Genomic DNA, 17,740 nt, shown 5'->3' on the forward strand with positions numbered 1-17,740 from the left:
GCAACTCTCCCTTCTTTCTTCCCTCCTGTTCTATCTTTCCTATAGCATATGTACCATGGAACATTGAGCTGCCAGTCCTGTCCCTCCCTTAGCCATGTTTCAGTAATTGCTATAATATCCCAGTCCCATGTGCCCATCCATGCCCTGAGTTCATCTGCCTTGCCCGTCAGGCCTCTTGCATTGAAATAAATGCAGTTTAATCTGGACTTCCCTTGCTCTCTGTCCTGCTTTTGCCTGATCTGTCTAGTACTAGGATTACTAACACTGCCTTTACTACTTAATGTGCTCTCTTTAACTTCTGTGTTGTTCTCAAACTTCTCTTCTGTCTCCCTACTGCTTTGGATCCCACCCCCCTGCCAAGCTAGTTTAAACCCTCCTGAGTGGCTCTAGCAAATCTCCCCACCAGGATGTTAGTCCCCCTCCAGTTCGGGTGTAACCCGTCCCTCTTGAACAGGTCAGCCCTTCCCCCAGAAAAGATCCCAATGATCCAAAAATCTAAATCCCTGCCCCCTGCACCAGCTCTCAAGCCACGCATTCATCTGCCTAATCCTCCTCTTCATACTCTCACTGTTGTCATGGAATGCTTAAATTAAGCATTTCCCTTGCTTGTGATATGACAGAATATTTTACGGCTGTCAGAAAAATCTTAGGCAAATTTCTACTCTTGATCATTGTGAATTATGAGATCATTCATGAGATCATTTTCCATGGCTCCTCTGCCTTTCATCTGCCAATAAATACGAAAGAATATTCTCTATTTTTGCTGTTGCTGAACATGTGCTTTCTGTTACCCTAGTTGTGCAACTGAACTAACTAACTTTTTGTTTCCATAATAGGGAGATGGTTGGGTGTACTATAGTCCTCTCTGGAAGACAAACTGCTGACAAGCTGACAGACTCAGCTTAGCCTTTACGACCTACCTCAGATTTCCTCTGATTTGCCACTTGCCATCTGCAAATAATTCTGAGGTGATGTTGAAAAGACAAAAAAACTGAAAAGCTAAAAAGTGACTACGCCATATTAAAAAAAATGAACTTGTACCGAACAAGACATTATATTGTGTATTGACTTAAAATAATTGCAGGTTCACCAAAACGGATTTATTCAGGAGTTGTCCTTGTACACCTGCATGAGAGAGATTAAAATGTTAATGATGGAGAAATTTTATTTTACTGTTTTAAGATTTTATATTTTTCACTTGCAAAAACTTTTTTTGCACTTATATAAAGAAATGTGCCATTGGTGTAGTCACTTTAGGCTGTGTGTGTGAACCAAATGATGTAATACATTGTCAAAGTATTTTAATGTGGTTAATGGGCATGCCATTACACAAACGTTATAACATACAGCATTATAGTGCATGTGGACCCCTTTGTACTGCCGTGAGCTTCATCACCTGCACAACTGAAGCCAAAAGACCTGGCTTCTTTTCTTAAATTATTCAAAATGAATAGTGGCTTGAAAAAGCAGGCATCTGATGAGAGACACAACCATTTGTATCTGGTGTTTATAAGGTTGTAACATGCAGCTGAACTTTGTATTCCCATTAACTAAGCAGAAAGGGCCCCATGCACAATCACCTAAACCTCTATACAATGAAAATTATTCACAAAAAATGATTTTTATCCTTTCAATATCCCTAATGTTGTCTTCTCTCATGTTCGGAATAATAAATATGAGGAGAATTAAGCTGCCTAAGAATTTTAGAAGTGCCCTTATCTCGAAAGCAAAACAATAGTCAACTGTGATCTTAAGCAAAACAATAGTCAACTGTGATCTTACAATTGTTTGATCTGACATGCACATTTTATTTCTTGATGAATAATTTGAAGCTCACAAGGATTGTTGATGGCTTTCTGACTTTGGAGCTAAACTCAGAAATATTCCACCAATTTGATAGAGATCTCCTCTTGTCTTTGCACCTATTTGTGATTCTGTATTCATATATATATTTATATTATGCACTCTTCCAATTCTGCAGACCTATGCACCAACGAGTAAGACACCTACTTGTCACTGATAGCACTGGCATCTCATTTGTGTCAGTTTTGCACTCCCTTCTCACAATGAATTGAAAACATGTAGATGTGTGTATTGCCATGCTAAAATAAACTTCTGTAATGGACTTGCATTTTTGCTCCACAGCACAAACTTTAGAAAAAGAATTCCCTTGATAATGCTAAAAAAGTGAAAGATTGATTCAGAGCAAGCATTCAGGCATGTTTGACTTGGAACTTCTTGCTTAAAACATATCTTCCAAACAGGAGCCATTTTTGGATTTCACAGTAGAGGCTGGGAACATTATGGTTATAAAGAACAAAGAACAGTACAGCACAGGAACAGGCCCTTCGGCCCACCATGCCTACACAGATGCCTCTCTAATCTAATATTTTCTTGCCTCTGTAGTCCACATCCCTCTATTCCCTGCCTATTCATGTATCTTTCCAAATGCCTCTTGAACGTTGTTATAGAATCTGCTTCCACCACCTCCTCCGGCAGCGTGTTCCAGGCATTCACCACCCTCTGTGTGAAAAACTTGCCCCTTACATCTCTTTTAAACTTTCCCCCTCTCACTTTCAAACTATACCCCTGAGTAATTGACCCTTTGACCTTGGGGGAAAAAGACTCTGACTATCCACTCTATCCAAGCCTGTCATAATTTTGTAAATATCTATTAGGGCCTCCTTCATCCTCCGACGTTCCAGTGAAAACAATCCAGGTTTGTTCAACCTTTCTTCATAGTCCATATCCTCTAAACCAGGCAACTTCCTGGTAAATCTCTTCTGCACCCTTTCCAGTGCATCAACATGCTTCCAGTAGTGTGGCGACCAAAATTGTACTCATTACTTCAAATGCGGCCTAACCAAAGTCTTATACAGTTGCAACATGATTTTCCAATTCCTATACTCAACGGCCCGACCGATGAAGGCGCATGCCATGCGCCTTCTTGACCACCTTGTCCACCTGAGTTGTCACCTTCAGGGAACTGTGGATCTGCACGCCTAGATCGTCTGTATGCTAATATTCCTAAGGGTTCTACCATTTACTGTATACTTTCCTTCTGCGGTAAACCTTCCAAATCGCATCACCTCACATTTGTCTGAGTTAAATTCCATCTACCCCCATTCTTTTGGCCCAGGTCTCCAGCCAATTTATATCCTGCTGTATCCTCTGACAATCCTCCTCACTATCCACTACTCCTCCAATTTTTGTATCATCTGCAAATTTATTAATCAGACCATCTACATTTTCCTCCAAATCATTTATATATTAAATATATATAATATATATATATATTACAAACAAAAGAAGCCTCAGCACTGATCCTTGTGGAACACTGCTTTTCACAGACCTCCAGTTAGAAAAGTACCCTTCCATTGCTACTCTCTGCTTTCTATGCCCAAGCCAGTTTTGTATCCATCTTACCAGCTCACCTCGGATCCCATATGACTTCACCTTCTGTATGAGCCTGTCATGAGGAACCTTATCGAAAACTTTACTAAAGTCCATGTATACGACATCCACTGCCTTGCCTTGCCCTGGTCAATTTTGTTTGTCACTTGCTCAAAGAACTCAATCAAGTTTGTGAGATATGACCTCCCCTTCACAAAACCATGCTGCCTGTCGCTAATAAGTCTATTCTGTTCCAGATGTGGGTACATCCTGTTCCTAAAAATCTTCTCCAATAATTTCCCCACCACTGATGTAAGGCTCAGTGTAATACAATGTGATACTTTATTTTTGTGGGGGGAAGCAGCACAATAGAAATATACTTTCCCAGAGGCAGGGGGCATAACTGAATGTTCAAATGACATTGAATTCACAAATATAATTGGAACAAAATAATTACTAAAATATAAGTATGCAACCATTTCAATACAGCAGCTCAAATTGGTACAGCGTAGGTTCCACAGAATTGCATAGACTATACTGCACAAAAGCAGGCCATCCAGTTCAATTAATCCCCCCTGGGTTTACGCTACACTTAAGGCTCCTCCATCTTTCCTCACGTAACTTTATCAGCATAACTCTCTATTACCTTTTCCATCATGAGCTTGTTTTTCTTCCATAAATGCAGCTATGCTGTTTGCCTCGACTACGCCCTGTACTGTTGATGTCCACATTCTCATCATTCCCTGGGTATAAAAGTTCTTCTCAATTCCATATTTGATTTCTTGGTGACTATCTTATCTTGTTGACTTCTCGCCTTGCTTTTCTGCACCATCCCTATTTCATTAAAATTACCATAATGCTAAAGGCCTCTATCTGGCCACCTCCTCACCAAGAGACCCAGCCTGTTCACCCTTTCCTGATAGGTAGAGCCTTGCAGTTCTGATATCTTTCTAGTAAAGCTTATTTGCACCCTCTCCTGCACCTCTTTATATATTTTTTTATGTGCCAACCAGAATTGTATTCTTAAGTGTGATTTAGCCAAGCTTTGCTACAAGTTTAGCATAAGTTTTCAATTCGATTTTCAACTTTTCAGTTGGATACAAATGAAGACAGAAAGGTTAGAAGATGTAGTATTTATTCTAAACCTGATTTCACAAAGCTAAAATAATTGGAGATTCTAAATGTATTTCTGATTTTGCTCTCTTTTATAAATGTGACCTTTCACAACACTAATTTTCAAATAACCACTTTCTGCAAAGCCTCCAGCACTTTTGGATAAAGACAGTTTTGATGTGATGTGAATTTTAAAGCGGTGGGATCAGTGATGCAATTGAGCTCAGACAGACAACGTTAGAGAAAATACAGCTGGCCTGGGTATTCAAATAAAGAACATTACAGCACAGGAACAGGCTTTTTGGCCCTCACGAACTGACTTAACTAAAACCCCCTACTCTTCCGGGGACCATATCCCTCTGTTCACATCCTATTTATGTATTTGTCAAGACGCCCCTTAAAAGTCACTACTGTATCTGCTTCCCCCGCAATGAGTTCCAAGCACCCACCATCCAATGTGTAAAAATTCTGCCACGTACATCTCCTTTAAACCTTGCCCATCTCGCACCTTAAACCTATGCCCACTAGTAATTGACTCTTCCACCCTGGGAAAAAGCTTCTGATTATCCACTCTGTCCATGCCTCTCATAATCTTGTAGACTTCTATCAGGTCTCCCCTCAACCTCCGTCGCTCCAGTGAGAACAAACCAAGTTTCTCCAACCTCTCCTCATAGCTAATGCCCTCCATACCAGGCAACATCCTGGTAAATCTTTTCTGTACCCTCTCCAAAGCCTCCACATCCTTCTGGCAGTGTGGCGACCAGAATTGAACATTATATCCCAAGTGCAGCCTAACTAAGGTTCCATAAAGCTGCAACATGACTTGCCAATTTTTAAACTTAATACCCCGGCTGATAAAGGCAAGCATGCCGTATGCCTTCTTGACTACCTTCTCCACCTGCTTTGCCACTTCCAGTGACCTGTGTACCTGTACACCCAGATCCCTTTGCCTATCAATACTCTTAAGGGTTCTGCCATTTACTGTATATTTCCTATCTGTATTAGACCTTCCAAAATGCATTACCTCACATTTGTCCGGATTAAACTCCATCTGCCATCTCTCTGCCCAAGTCTCCAACCAATCTATATCCTGCTGTATCCTCTGATGGTCCTCATCGCTATCCGCAAATCCACCACCCTTTGTGTCGTCCACAAACTTACTAATCAAACCAGTTACATTTTCCTCCAAGTCATTTATATACATTACAAACATAAAAAAGGTCCCAGCATTGATCCCTGAGGCACGCCACTTGTCACAGCCCTCCATTCAGAAACACTCCCTTCTGCTGCTACCCTCTGTGAAAGCTAATGGCATTTGCTACCAAATAAACCTGTTGGACTTTAACCTGGTGTTGTTAAAACTCTTACTACCTTTGACCGAGCCAGTTTTGTATCCACCTTGCCAGCTCACCTCTGATCCCATGCGACTTCACCTTCTGCACCAGTCTGCCACGAGGGACCTTGTCAAAGGCCTTACTGAAGTCCATGTAGACAACATCTACTGCCCTATCCTCATCAATCAACTTCGTCACTTCCTCGAAAAACTCTATCAAGTTCGTGAGACATGACCTCCCCTTCACAAAACCATGTTGCCTCTCACTAATACGTCCACTTATTTCCAAGTGGGAATAAATCCTGTCTCGAAGAATCCTCTCCAATAATTTCCCTACCACTGATGTAAGGCTCACTGGCCTGTAATTACTTGGATTATTCTTGCTACCCTTCTTAAACAAAGGAACAACATTGGCTATTCTCCAATCCTCTGGGACTTCCCCTGTAGTCATGATGTGGAGATGCCGGCGTTGGACTGGGGTAAACACAGTAAAAAGTTTAACAACACCAGGTTAAAGTCCAACAGGTTTATTTGGTAGCAAAAGCCACACAAGCTTTCAGAGCTCATGTAAATTGAGTCTGTGTCTTTATATGCCCTGTTTGTGAACAGAATTCCCACTCACCTGAAGAAGGGGCTTGGAGCTCCGAAAGCTTGTGTGGCTTTTGCTACCAAATAAACCTGTTGGACTTTAACCTGGTGTTGTTAAACTTCTTACTGTACTTCCCCTGTAGCCAGTGATGATACAAAGATTTTTCTCAAGGTCCCAGCAATTTCCTCTCTTGCCTCTCTCAGTATTCTGGGGTATATCCCATCAGGCCCTGGGGACTTGTCTACCTTGATGTTTCTCAAGCACCCCAATACCACCTTTTTGATCTCAACATGACTCAAACTATCTACACATCCTTTCCCAGACTCATCATCCACCAAGTGCTTCTCTTTGGTGAATACTGATGCAAAGGACTCAAATGTTAGTGAAGTACAGACTACAGATACCCACTCTCTCAATTGAAGAACTTGCTACTGGTCTTGAAACAGTGGCATTGCAGGGCTGCTGTTTATTGTAGTGCTGCACTTTGTCATGAGTCACTGACATCAGGAGAGGTGGAGGGTTCATGCAATCTGGTAAAATTACATAATTATCAACTGCTTATGCCACCAGAGCTGTAGTATATAATTTAATACAGAAAAGTATCTTCTTAAACAAATGTTCCAAGCAACATTATTGTGGGAGCTACACAGCATATACTGTACAACATGATATCATTTCCCCAAGTAGGTGCTGGTATCAGGCAATTGCTGGGTTTGATAGAATCATGGTTCTGAAAATTGTGATTTTGAGTAATTTGCAAAAAAAGCAATGTGACAGAAGACAGAAAAATATTTATAAGCGATATAAAGCAGAAAAACTAACGGGCATTTTTGGTTCCAGTACAATTTTGTGACTCCTGCTGGAAATGCACATGTTGTGCTCATGGGCACAGAGCTTCAATTGATGGGATTGTGGATCAGCAAATTGTAACTGCAATGTTGTAGTGCCCTCGCTGACCTGCACTTTTATCTAGTGAAGCGCAAAGGTGACTTTGCCCGCTGGAGTAAGGACCTGTTTGGACAGAGCTGTGATGACCTCTAAAGTGGAATAGTCAACTAACAAGAGCAGTGTACTTGAGTGGTGTACAAGAGAACCAGGGCTGCATCGTGCAAACTTGTCATAGTGGAACAGCCTAGTTTAGGAGAGAAGACGTGGATGGATACTGAGATTGGGAGTTGGAGATAAGACAATGCATCCTTGGTTTATCTGCATAATTGCTCAGCAATGACTAACTTAACTGATTTCCAAATGTATGGACTTACTGACATTCTTGGAATCACTTTATCCTCCAATATGCAGTGATGTTTCATTGGAGTTTCAAACATATATCAGAGACCCCCCACTCTGCGCCATGTTTTCCAGCACATAGGTGGCTCGCCATTGGCCCCCGGCAGGATCTACCAGGCCCACCGATCTCTATGGTGTTTTGCGCGGCTCACCTGAACTGCCACCGGGCAGCCTGCCGTGGGGGGTCCCCTTTGGCTGGACAGGAAGATCCTGCCAGTGGGAAGGGCTGGAAAATCCCACCCTTAAGTAAAAATAAAGTAAATAAAATATAAAATAAAGATTATTTATTAGTCACAATTAGGTGTACATTAACACTGCAAATCCCCAGTCGCCACACTGTGGCGCCTGTTTGGGTATGCTGAGGGAGAATTTAGCATGGCTAATACGCCTAACCAGCACGCCTTTCGTATTGTTGGAGCACCCGGAGGAAACCCATGCAGCCATGGGGAGAACATGCAGACTCCACACAGATACTGCCCCAAGCCAGGAATTGAACCTGGGTCCCTGGCACTGTGAGGCAGCAGTGCTAACCACTGTGCCACGACCTGACCTGTATTTGTATTAGTAAAGACTAAAGGCTTTAAATAAGAAATATTTGTGCTGTATAATTAGTCATCTTTGTTCACCCCTATTAAATATATATTTTCTATATATTATGCTATATTATCAGGGATAAAAATTAGTGTGAGAGATTTACCATCGTGCAAAGTAGCATTCTAATAGTAATTTCTACAGATTTTGGTATTGCTTTGGCATTGAATTGCTAGGTAGGACACGTTTGACATAATTCCTTCACATAACTGATTTCCAATTTCAACCAAGCCTGAACAGTGGGAAGGCTGACGGATATGTCAAAACAAGCAGCTCATTGCACAGCAGTATTGGTCATAGTGTGAAGATAAGCCACCTTGCTGCTCACTGCTGGAAACTGATTTATACTGAGGGATTGGAAGAGAGAAGCAAGAATTTGTATCTTTTGAAAAAAAGGGAGTTAAATTATCTTACTAATATATATAAATTCCAAAGAAGTGCAGGTTAGGTGGATTGGCTATGCTAAATTGCCCCTTAGTGTCAGGGGGACTAGCTAGAGTAAAGGCATGGGGTTACGGGGATAGGGCCTGGATGGGATTGTGGTCAGTACAGTCTTGATGGGCCAAATAGCCTCCTTCTGCACTGTAGGATTCTATGAAATTGAGATTCTGGGGATACCAAAACTTCATTAACTCACTCCAAAGTTCCATAAGTTTAGGGCTAAGGACCGAGGCTTCATTTGGCCCATATCCATGCTTGTCATACCACATATTGATTCCGTAGCTGGTGTGTTGTTTTTCCCTCCAGTGCATTTTCATCAATGGCTAGCCATTCTTATTTCCCCGTTTTTAAGTATTACAAGACCAGTTCAGACCAGTATTCTTATTTTCCCATTTTACTTTTTTTTTCCCCTTCTGGGCTGCTTACCTGAGAGTTTGGAGTTAAAAAAATGGACACAACTCAGTTGCTGAACTGCTTGTCCTCATGGATATTTCCACTTGATCTTCGCTAATCAAATGGGGGTAAAAAATGGCTAAAAGGTTTAAAGCCTGTCTCGCCACTGCTGGCATTGCAACACTAATTCAGTCACATGAAAGCAACAGCTCCAGATTCACTTGTGAGTTATCAGCCAGGCCCCAGTGAGTTATTTTACCTTTGTGTCATTCTAAATTGTTAGAAAGGATTCACTGGAATTAGGGCACAATGAAATAAGGAAGACCCACAGAAAATGGCTTTCATAGTTCAGGTGGCTTCTATACAGGATTTATTTAAAGTATGAAACAGGAAATAATTGCACAGGAAGTAATGCATTTAAGAAGAGGATTAATCTCTCTTCTCTTTTCCCCTTCCCCCACCACCAGGGGTGGGAAAGTGATTATAGCTACTGCCTCACAGCACCGGGAACCCGGGTTCAATTCTGGTCTCGGGTCAGTGTGTATAGTTTGCACGTTCTCCCTGTGTCTGCATGGGTTTCCTCTGGGTGCTCTGGTTTCCTCCCACAGTCCCTTTAGTGTCAGGGGAATTAGCAGGGTAAATATATGGGGTTATGGGGATAGGGCCTGGGTGAGATTGTTGTCGGTGCAGGCTCGATTGGCCGAAGGTCCTTCTTCTGCACTGTAGGGATTCTATGATTCACAAATATTCAGAAGTTCCCACTAATGCAAACTGCTTTGTAACTTCTATTGTTTGAATGTGCAACATGCGGTCTTACTTGAAACCTTGTTTATTTGACCTGTTTACTTGCGAATGATTTGTTCAGGTGATGCTGGAATGCCAGTTCTTAGAGAAGAGGCAATCAATCACTTCTAACCGCACCTAGCTCGAGACAGGTTCTGAAAAGATGATTCATGAGAATATCATTCAACCATGACCCCTCTCTCAAATGAAAGCAAAACACTGTGGATGCTGGAGATTTGAAACAATACAGAAAGTGCTGGAAACATCAGCAGGTCTGGAAGCATCTGGGAGTGAAACAGAGTTATTGTTTTGAGTCCAATATGTCTTTAGTTCTCAAAAAAGTCATATTGGATCTGAAGCATGTTTCTCTCTCCACAGATGCTGCCAGACCTGCTGAGTTTTTCCAGCACTTCCTGTTTTTATTACAACTCTTCTCTACTTTGGGCCCAAACTGGATGATTGTGGGAATGTGCTGTCTGTATAATGAGCTACGCAGTTTTGAACAGATTTTTTAACTTTTCAAGAAATTCATAATTTTGTGTCCTGTAATCTCACTGCACCATTCACAACTGTAGTAATGTGATCTAGTGCCTTCCAGAGTGTAACTGATACTGTGTTGAAACTGTGAAGTGTTTGTAGTAAATTAAACCATGGCATATGTTAAACCATGCCAAGCTAGGTGAATGTGCAAGTTATTAGCACTAAAGTTTGTTTATTAGTCACAAATAGGTTTACATTAATACTGCAATGATGTTACTGTGAAAATCCCCTAGTCGCCACACTCCGGTGCCTGTTTGGGTACGTTGAGGGAGAATTTAGCATGACCAATGTACCTAACCAGCACGTCTTTCGGACTGTGGGAGGAAACCGGAGCAACCGGAGGAAACCCATGCAGACACGGGGAGAACATGCAAACTCCACACAGACAGTGACCCAAGCCGGGAATCGAACCTGGGTTCCTGGCGCTGTGAGGCAGCAGTGCTAACCTCTGTACCACCGTGCTGCCCACTATGTAACAACACTAAATAAATGTTTATTAACGACCAAATAATGATCACTTGGTGAACACTTAACCAGATGAGAAATGCAATGGAGTGAAGCCCAATTTAAAATAATAATATGTCAGTTTAATACTTATCACATTAGAATGTTCAGCAGTGAAATTTGTGAATTTACGTGTTGAATTTCCGGATCTACTTAATTTGGTCCTGATGTTTCACTTCCGAGTCAGGTACACAGTGTCAAGAAGTTGCAGGACTCTGCAAACCTTACTTGGGAGTAACTGCCCAGACCTGCCGGCTTGGTGGTGGGGAGGGGGGTGGGGGGGTGTTGGAATGCTTGTAGCATAGCAGAGTTGGGCCCTCTACCCCCAGAAAAAGTGTGGAGACAGTCATGGGGCCTGCCAAATATCAAGGCAGGCTGTTCAAGGGGCCTCCCTTGGTGCTCTGGGACTACATTTCAGTTGCTATAAAAATAATAAAACAAACAAAAGCCTTCTAACCCACACCTCCACATACTCCATGCCAACTTAGCCCCCCCCCCCCCATCCATCCTATGGACCCTCATACCCTCTGTGCCCCCTCATATTCTTCTTGCCCACCTCCCATGGCCTCTTGTACCTTCCATTCCAACCAATGCCACTCTTTCCACCCCCCCACTCCCATTACCCTTTATCGTCCCTTAGTGCCAACTCATGCCAACCCATGAAATCCTCACCCATGACCCTTCGCCCATACACACTCCATGCCAACTCAGTATCCAGTATAGGCAGACCTCAGGAGCCATGCTGAGAGGAAATAAAATAACATTCTAAATATATTACATACTTTTCTATATTTCAAAAAACAATCTCATTTAAATCTCTTTCAAAGTACTTAATCTCTTCTAAAACTAAACTTTTGTATTCATAGCCCCACTTCAAAGGCAGCTAATCTTTTTATGACTGTTTGGAGCTGTCAATCAAACTGAACGCACAGGTCCCCATTGTGATAATGAAATGTTGTGGAAGCAGTCAAGCCAAAATAATGCTATAATGATAGCACTCAGGCTTATGCCAACAAACATCTATTGAAATTGTAAGCACCAATATGTTTTTTCCCCAAAATTTAAAGAGCAGGGGATTTAAAAAGACACAAGAACTTGACAGTCCCATAGAACTTACCCACTTTTTATGCACATTCATGTCTACTCTTAATCCCAAAAGGGTACCAGACTTCTCCCAAAGGGCACCCGACCTCTCCCAAAGTGGTACCTAATCCTCCAAAAGTGTACCTGACCTTTCCAAATAACTTCGGTCGGTTTAGACCTTTCAATCCTTTAAACCCTCGAGTTGTGTTTCAGAAACTTGAGTGAACAAATTGCCTCTGCATGATGGCAGCTACACGTTTAAATGTGCTGCCGCCTCAGTGAACTGCGATGCGTGAAGTACATCCCCCTCCATTCCCCCCACCCACCCCCTCCGAACTCCCCCAAACTCCTGAATAAGAGAGTCTAAGTGACCATGCCTCAAACTGTCATAGTACTATTAGGAATATTTCAAAGTTCATATATATACCAGGCCAATTAATCATCCTACAATCTTCAACTGTTTCTTAAGTCTAGCAGATAGAAAGGATGCTGTCCATCTTACCCTGGTCTGCACGGTGAATCACTTTTAGCTTGTCCATCACAATATAAACAGAGGTTGATGCCCTCTAAAGTAGATTTTTGTATAGGTCGGCATTTAATAATTCATGTTTAAGCGCATTTATTTGAGAAATGTTTAGAATCAAATTATTTGCAGGGATCAGCAAATCATCAGGAACCAACCCTTAAGTAAGCTAGTCTTGGGGTAACATTTATCTTTCATTATCTTATATATGCATTTTCCAAGAACGGAATCTTGTAATTTTCTTAAATTGCTGCAAGTTGCATTATTTAGCTAAAGTTCACTGTTTGTGTTTGAGAGATAGAGTTCACTGTTCACATTTAGCCACAGAGTCATGATTGTTGGCACTTCGTTAAGCTCACTGTTTGTGCTTGAAAGATAGAGTTTTGAACTGAGATGATGACCTTCCTGGCTAGTTCCTGATATCAGTGGGTATTAACTGAGGATAAAGTAGTGGTGAGTTTTGCATCAAATGTAAGTTTTATTTCTGTGCCCCTGTGATTGAACATTCAGCAAATGTGCTGCAACTTTGAGAGATTGTCTTGCCAGAATACTGCAGGGGGAACCACACTTACTGCTAATCCCATAACTGTTTATTTCCGTTACTGGATACGGAGCAGAAAAACATCAAGGACCTGTAAAAAAAAATTTTAATGTTACTAAACTTGAGGTGTGGGGGATGACAGTTTAGTAAAAAAAGATTTTAAAGTATAAAGTAAAGTTTGAAGTAAAGTAAAAGTAAAGTTTATTTATTAGTCAAAAGTAAGGCTTACATTACACTGCAATGAAGTTACTGTGAAAGACCCCTATACTACCTTGTTCCATATCTATCCATCAATCAAGCAGCAAATTTACAAAATACTATGTTCAGTCTCAACTCTCCTACATGTTTGAGGTTTATTTAACGTCTAATAGACCATTGATTGATCTTTTTGTAATTAAGTCACTTTATTAATAAGTGAAACATGCAGAAACTGTTTAGTTTTCCCCTGCAATATGGCCCTGGATTAATCTGGTGCATATTGAGTTCAGCAGAGTACATAAATACAAATCCAAAAACAACATAAGGAGAACAATTCAACAGACATGCCTCTTAAATTTGCATTAAATGACAATTTTTGCCAATGAGTACAATACTAACCATCTACTGTTGATACTTTAAAGGGACAGAATCAGATATGTGTATCTAAATACAAAGCCTCCTGAGGTTTAAATTGTCTAGAAAACAACAACTTAAGTTAATGCAAGCTCTTGTTGGCTTTCTGTTAAGTGCTTGAAAGTGCTGTGTATTATGCAAGAAACTGTGTGTGAGGTTTGTTGAATGTATTATTAAACAGAGCTTCCAAACACATGAACTGCTCAGAAATTCAGTGGCTCCAGCTGGCCTCTCTAGATGAAGCTCTGCTATTTCTGGAAGAACGGAAACGCCAGGATGACCTACTTGACTCTGTCAGTTGAAAATTAATTTGTGTAGACGTCACTACAGAAATGGAATTCGCTACAGAAATGGAAGTCACAATATATAAACAGTGTCCTTGACTAAATGTTAAATTGCATAGCACTGCATAATTTTTTATCATTTCTTATTGATGTCTGTACTCATTTGATCAGTGTTACCTTTTAAAATCAATCTTAAGCTTCCATTATGGTGTGCTCTCAAGTCTGAAATGTTTGAGTTTTATACCTAATGAAGCTGATGTTTTATTTCCATTTTCTAGAATGTTTTAACACAATCCATTGCCCTCAAGAATTTAGCATTTGTAGGTCCATAACTAATTCCACAAAGGTTACTTTTCATGATGCCAAGACAGTGGTTTTAACTAACCTTAATTCTTTCGAATGTAGGTGTGTAATATGGTTAACCTGTGTCGCTTTGCAATTTCTTAATTAGCATTCACCAAACTGTCACGTGCTTGAAACCTATGCAACACTCATTTTGTTATATAACAAATTAATTCACAATGGTGTGAAGATGATTTATAATTCTGTTTTTGGTTTAGTAATAAATATGCCTTGGCAGTCACATTTTGTATTTTACTATGTTTCCTTTGTGGTTCATCAAAGATTTGTTTTAAATAATCTTCCTGCTGCTGACCTCTTTCGCATGGACCAATCTGACCAACTCTCAATGCAGATTAACTTCACCTCTCACTTCCCCTACAAAAACACTCAAATCAATAGGTTAGCTGTGGAGCACAACCGTAAGTTTTCAGACCAGCTGACTGTGATTATATTTCATGCTATAAAGTCTAAGGAACTGTTTGGAATAAAAAAATTGCTATAAAATCTAAGCAGCTGTTGAAATAAGCTATTATATAAGTCTAAGCTGCAAATTGCCAAACAACCAAATTCTCCAGGTGACCAAATATTTGACTTACTAAACCCAATCCCATTTTAGTCATACTATTTCACGGCAGTGGAGCTTTTAAAGTATTTTTGTCATGTACAAGGTTCACTCAAAGATACTATTTAGAAAATTGTGTGGTTCTAAGCGTTTACAGGGACAATGTTTTACTTATTTGATGCAAGACCACAAGACGTAGGAACATAAGTGGGCCATTCAGTCCATCGGGTCAGCTCCGGCATTCAATGAGATCATCACTGATCTAATAGGATGATCCTCAACTCCACTGTCCTGCCTTATCTCCATAACCCTTGATTTCCTTACTGATTAAAAATCCATCTATCACAGCCTTCAACATTCTTAATGACCCAACCTCTACAGCTCTCTGTGGTAAAGAACTCCACAGGTTCACTACCACTGAGAGAAGCAATTCCTCCCCATCTCTGTTTTAAATGGGTGATCCCTTACTCTGAGATTATGCCCTCTGGTCCTAGACTCTCCTGCAAGGGGCAACAACTTCTCAGCACCTACCCTGAGAAACCCCCTGAGAATCTTATATGGCCAATAAGGTCATCTCTCATTCTTCTAAACTCCAATGGGTACAGGCCCAACCTATTCGAGCTTTCCTCATAAGGAAATCCCTCCAAACCTGGGATCAACCAAGTGAACCTTCTCTTACTGCCTCCAATGTCAGTATATCTTTCCTTAGATAAGGGGACCAAAACTGTTCACAGTATTCCAGGTGTGGCCTAACCAATTTCTTGTAGTTTTAACAAGACTTCCCTATTGTTTTACTCCATCCCCTTTGAAATAAAGGCCAGTATTCCATTTGTCTTCCCCATTACTTGCTGAACTAGCATGCTGGCTTCTTGTGATTTATGCATGAGAGCTGCCAAATTCCCCTTTGCTACGCCTTTCTGCAGTCTTTCTCCATTTAAGTAATAGACAACTCCTTTATTCTTCCTACCAAAGTGCATAACATCACATTTTCCTACATTATATTCCATCTGCCCAGTCTTCGCCCATTCACTGAATCTGTCTATATCCCTCTGTAGACTCTGTGTCATCCTCACCACTTGCCTTCCCACCTGCTTTTGTGTCATCCACAAACTTGGCAATTGTACATTCACTTTTCTCTTCCAAGTGATTAATATATATTGTAAATAATTATGGCCCCAACACTGATCCCTGTGGTGATCCATTAGTTACAGGTTGCCATCCTGAAAATATGCTTCTTATCCCAATTCTGTGAATTTTGACTGCTGTACCAAGGGGTGACAACTTTGTTTATTTTTTAGCTACATAAGTGTGACTATCTACATCCAAGTGGGATAGCCAAATGGACAGTTTGCTAAAAACAACAAATAAATGGATGTTTTTCTCAAATCCATCATCCCTCTCAGATTTCTTGGCTAGGATTTTGTCAGGCTGAGAGGTTGGAGAACCGGTGGAGAAACCCTATCAGTTTTGTGAGGAAGGCCCATTAAATGCCCTTCAGTCCCATGGGCTGAGAGCTGCCTGCCTTGTACAGCTTGTCATTAGCACCAATACAGGTGAGATCAGTGGCTGCTGGCAGCACTACTCCACCTGAGGGTCAGGATCGACAAAGGACCCCAGGCCACAGGTGAATGAAGGCAGAATGGCAGTTACAGGAGGGGGTTTCAGCAGCCAAACCCTGCCTGATGCTAGGTCCCTCAGTCAGTGCCTGATAGCGAGGGATTACCTGTCCCAACCCGGTGATGCCATTAGCAGGTCCGACAGGGTTTGCTGGTCAGCCGTTAGGGGGGCATGAGAGACCCATGTAGACTCTTTAATCCCTGAGCCACACTAAATTGTAATGGGCTCAGGGAATGATGTGTCAATTGGCTCATTACTGAGTCTAATTGAAATCCTGCTGGAAACAGCCAGGAACTCCACGAAAGCCCCTTCTGCCATTTGACTTCATTGGGTGGTTTTCCTGCCTCCAGGTAACTATCATGGAGCCTCTTCCATGATGAGGTTGAATGTCAGTGTTGGCTATTTTAGTAGGGAGGTGCCAGGAGAGAAAGGAATGATGGAACTGGAAGGTGGCTTTGAAAAGCGTTGTGCACGCTAGTGCTGGGGATGTCAGAGTGTGGGTGTTGGCACCTGAAAGTGTTACGCCTCTCACCTTTACTGTCTTCCTGAGATCCTTGAACCTCTTGATGGACTGTCTCCAGGTTTAAGGGACCACATTCCTGCTGCTCACTTCCTCCATGCCTGCTAAAGCCACAGGAATCAATGCACAATTCAGCCATTCTGACCCCTGCTGGGTTTCCTTTATGTAGAAATCTTTCTTTTAACATCTTCAGTGCACCATCCCACCTGCACTCTCTTCAGAAACCCGGATACTAGTACCATGACTGAGTTCTATGGCAAAGCCAGTTGACAGAGAAAATGGGATTCTGACTTGCTATTGGTCTCCCCACTCCCTGTGGGTCTGTGTAGATAAAATTCTGTGCATGGTCTGAGATGAATAAAACTGGTTTAATGTGCTAGCTTGATTTAATGCAATCATTGATATCAGTGGATTAAATAGGACCCTTGATAGGTGACAGAATGGCATGTTATTTACCAGTCATTGCAGAGCATATCAAATGGATTGGGGTGAACATCCTTTGCGATTGACAACCCGTCGCTGCCCTTGAGGGACAATTGTTTGACAGCTACATGGATGGTGAGGCCAATGATTGTTTATAGTCCATAAGACCAGAAGACATAGGAGCAGAATTAGGTCACTCGGCCCATTCAGTCTGCTCCACCATTCAATAATGGCTGATTTTTTTTCTCATCCCCATTCTCCTGCCT

General features: G+C 41.5%; 1 protein-coding gene across 2 annotated transcripts in view; it reads left to right on the top strand.

Annotated features, from left to right (window-relative positions):
* LOC144511797 (oxysterol-binding protein-related protein 10-like) overlaps positions 1 to 2,155 on the top strand; it is a 198,164-nt gene extending 196,009 nt beyond the window's left edge. For both annotated transcript variants that reach the window (XM_078242146.1, XM_078242136.1), the window contains exon 12: positions 837 to 2,155. In XM_078242146.1, coding sequence (XP_078098272.1) covers positions 837 to 884 — 48 coding nt within the window. In that variant the 3' untranslated portion in view covers positions 885 to 2,155. The remainder of the gene's footprint in view (positions 1 to 836) is intronic.
* Positions 2,156 to 17,740: the final 15,585 nt, after the last annotated feature.

This window comes from Mustelus asterias, chromosome 2, assembly GCF_964213995.1.
Source record: "Mustelus asterias chromosome 2, sMusAst1.hap1.1, whole genome shotgun sequence".
NCBI classification, from domain to species: Eukaryota; Metazoa; Chordata; class Chondrichthyes; order Carcharhiniformes; family Triakidae; genus Mustelus; species Mustelus asterias.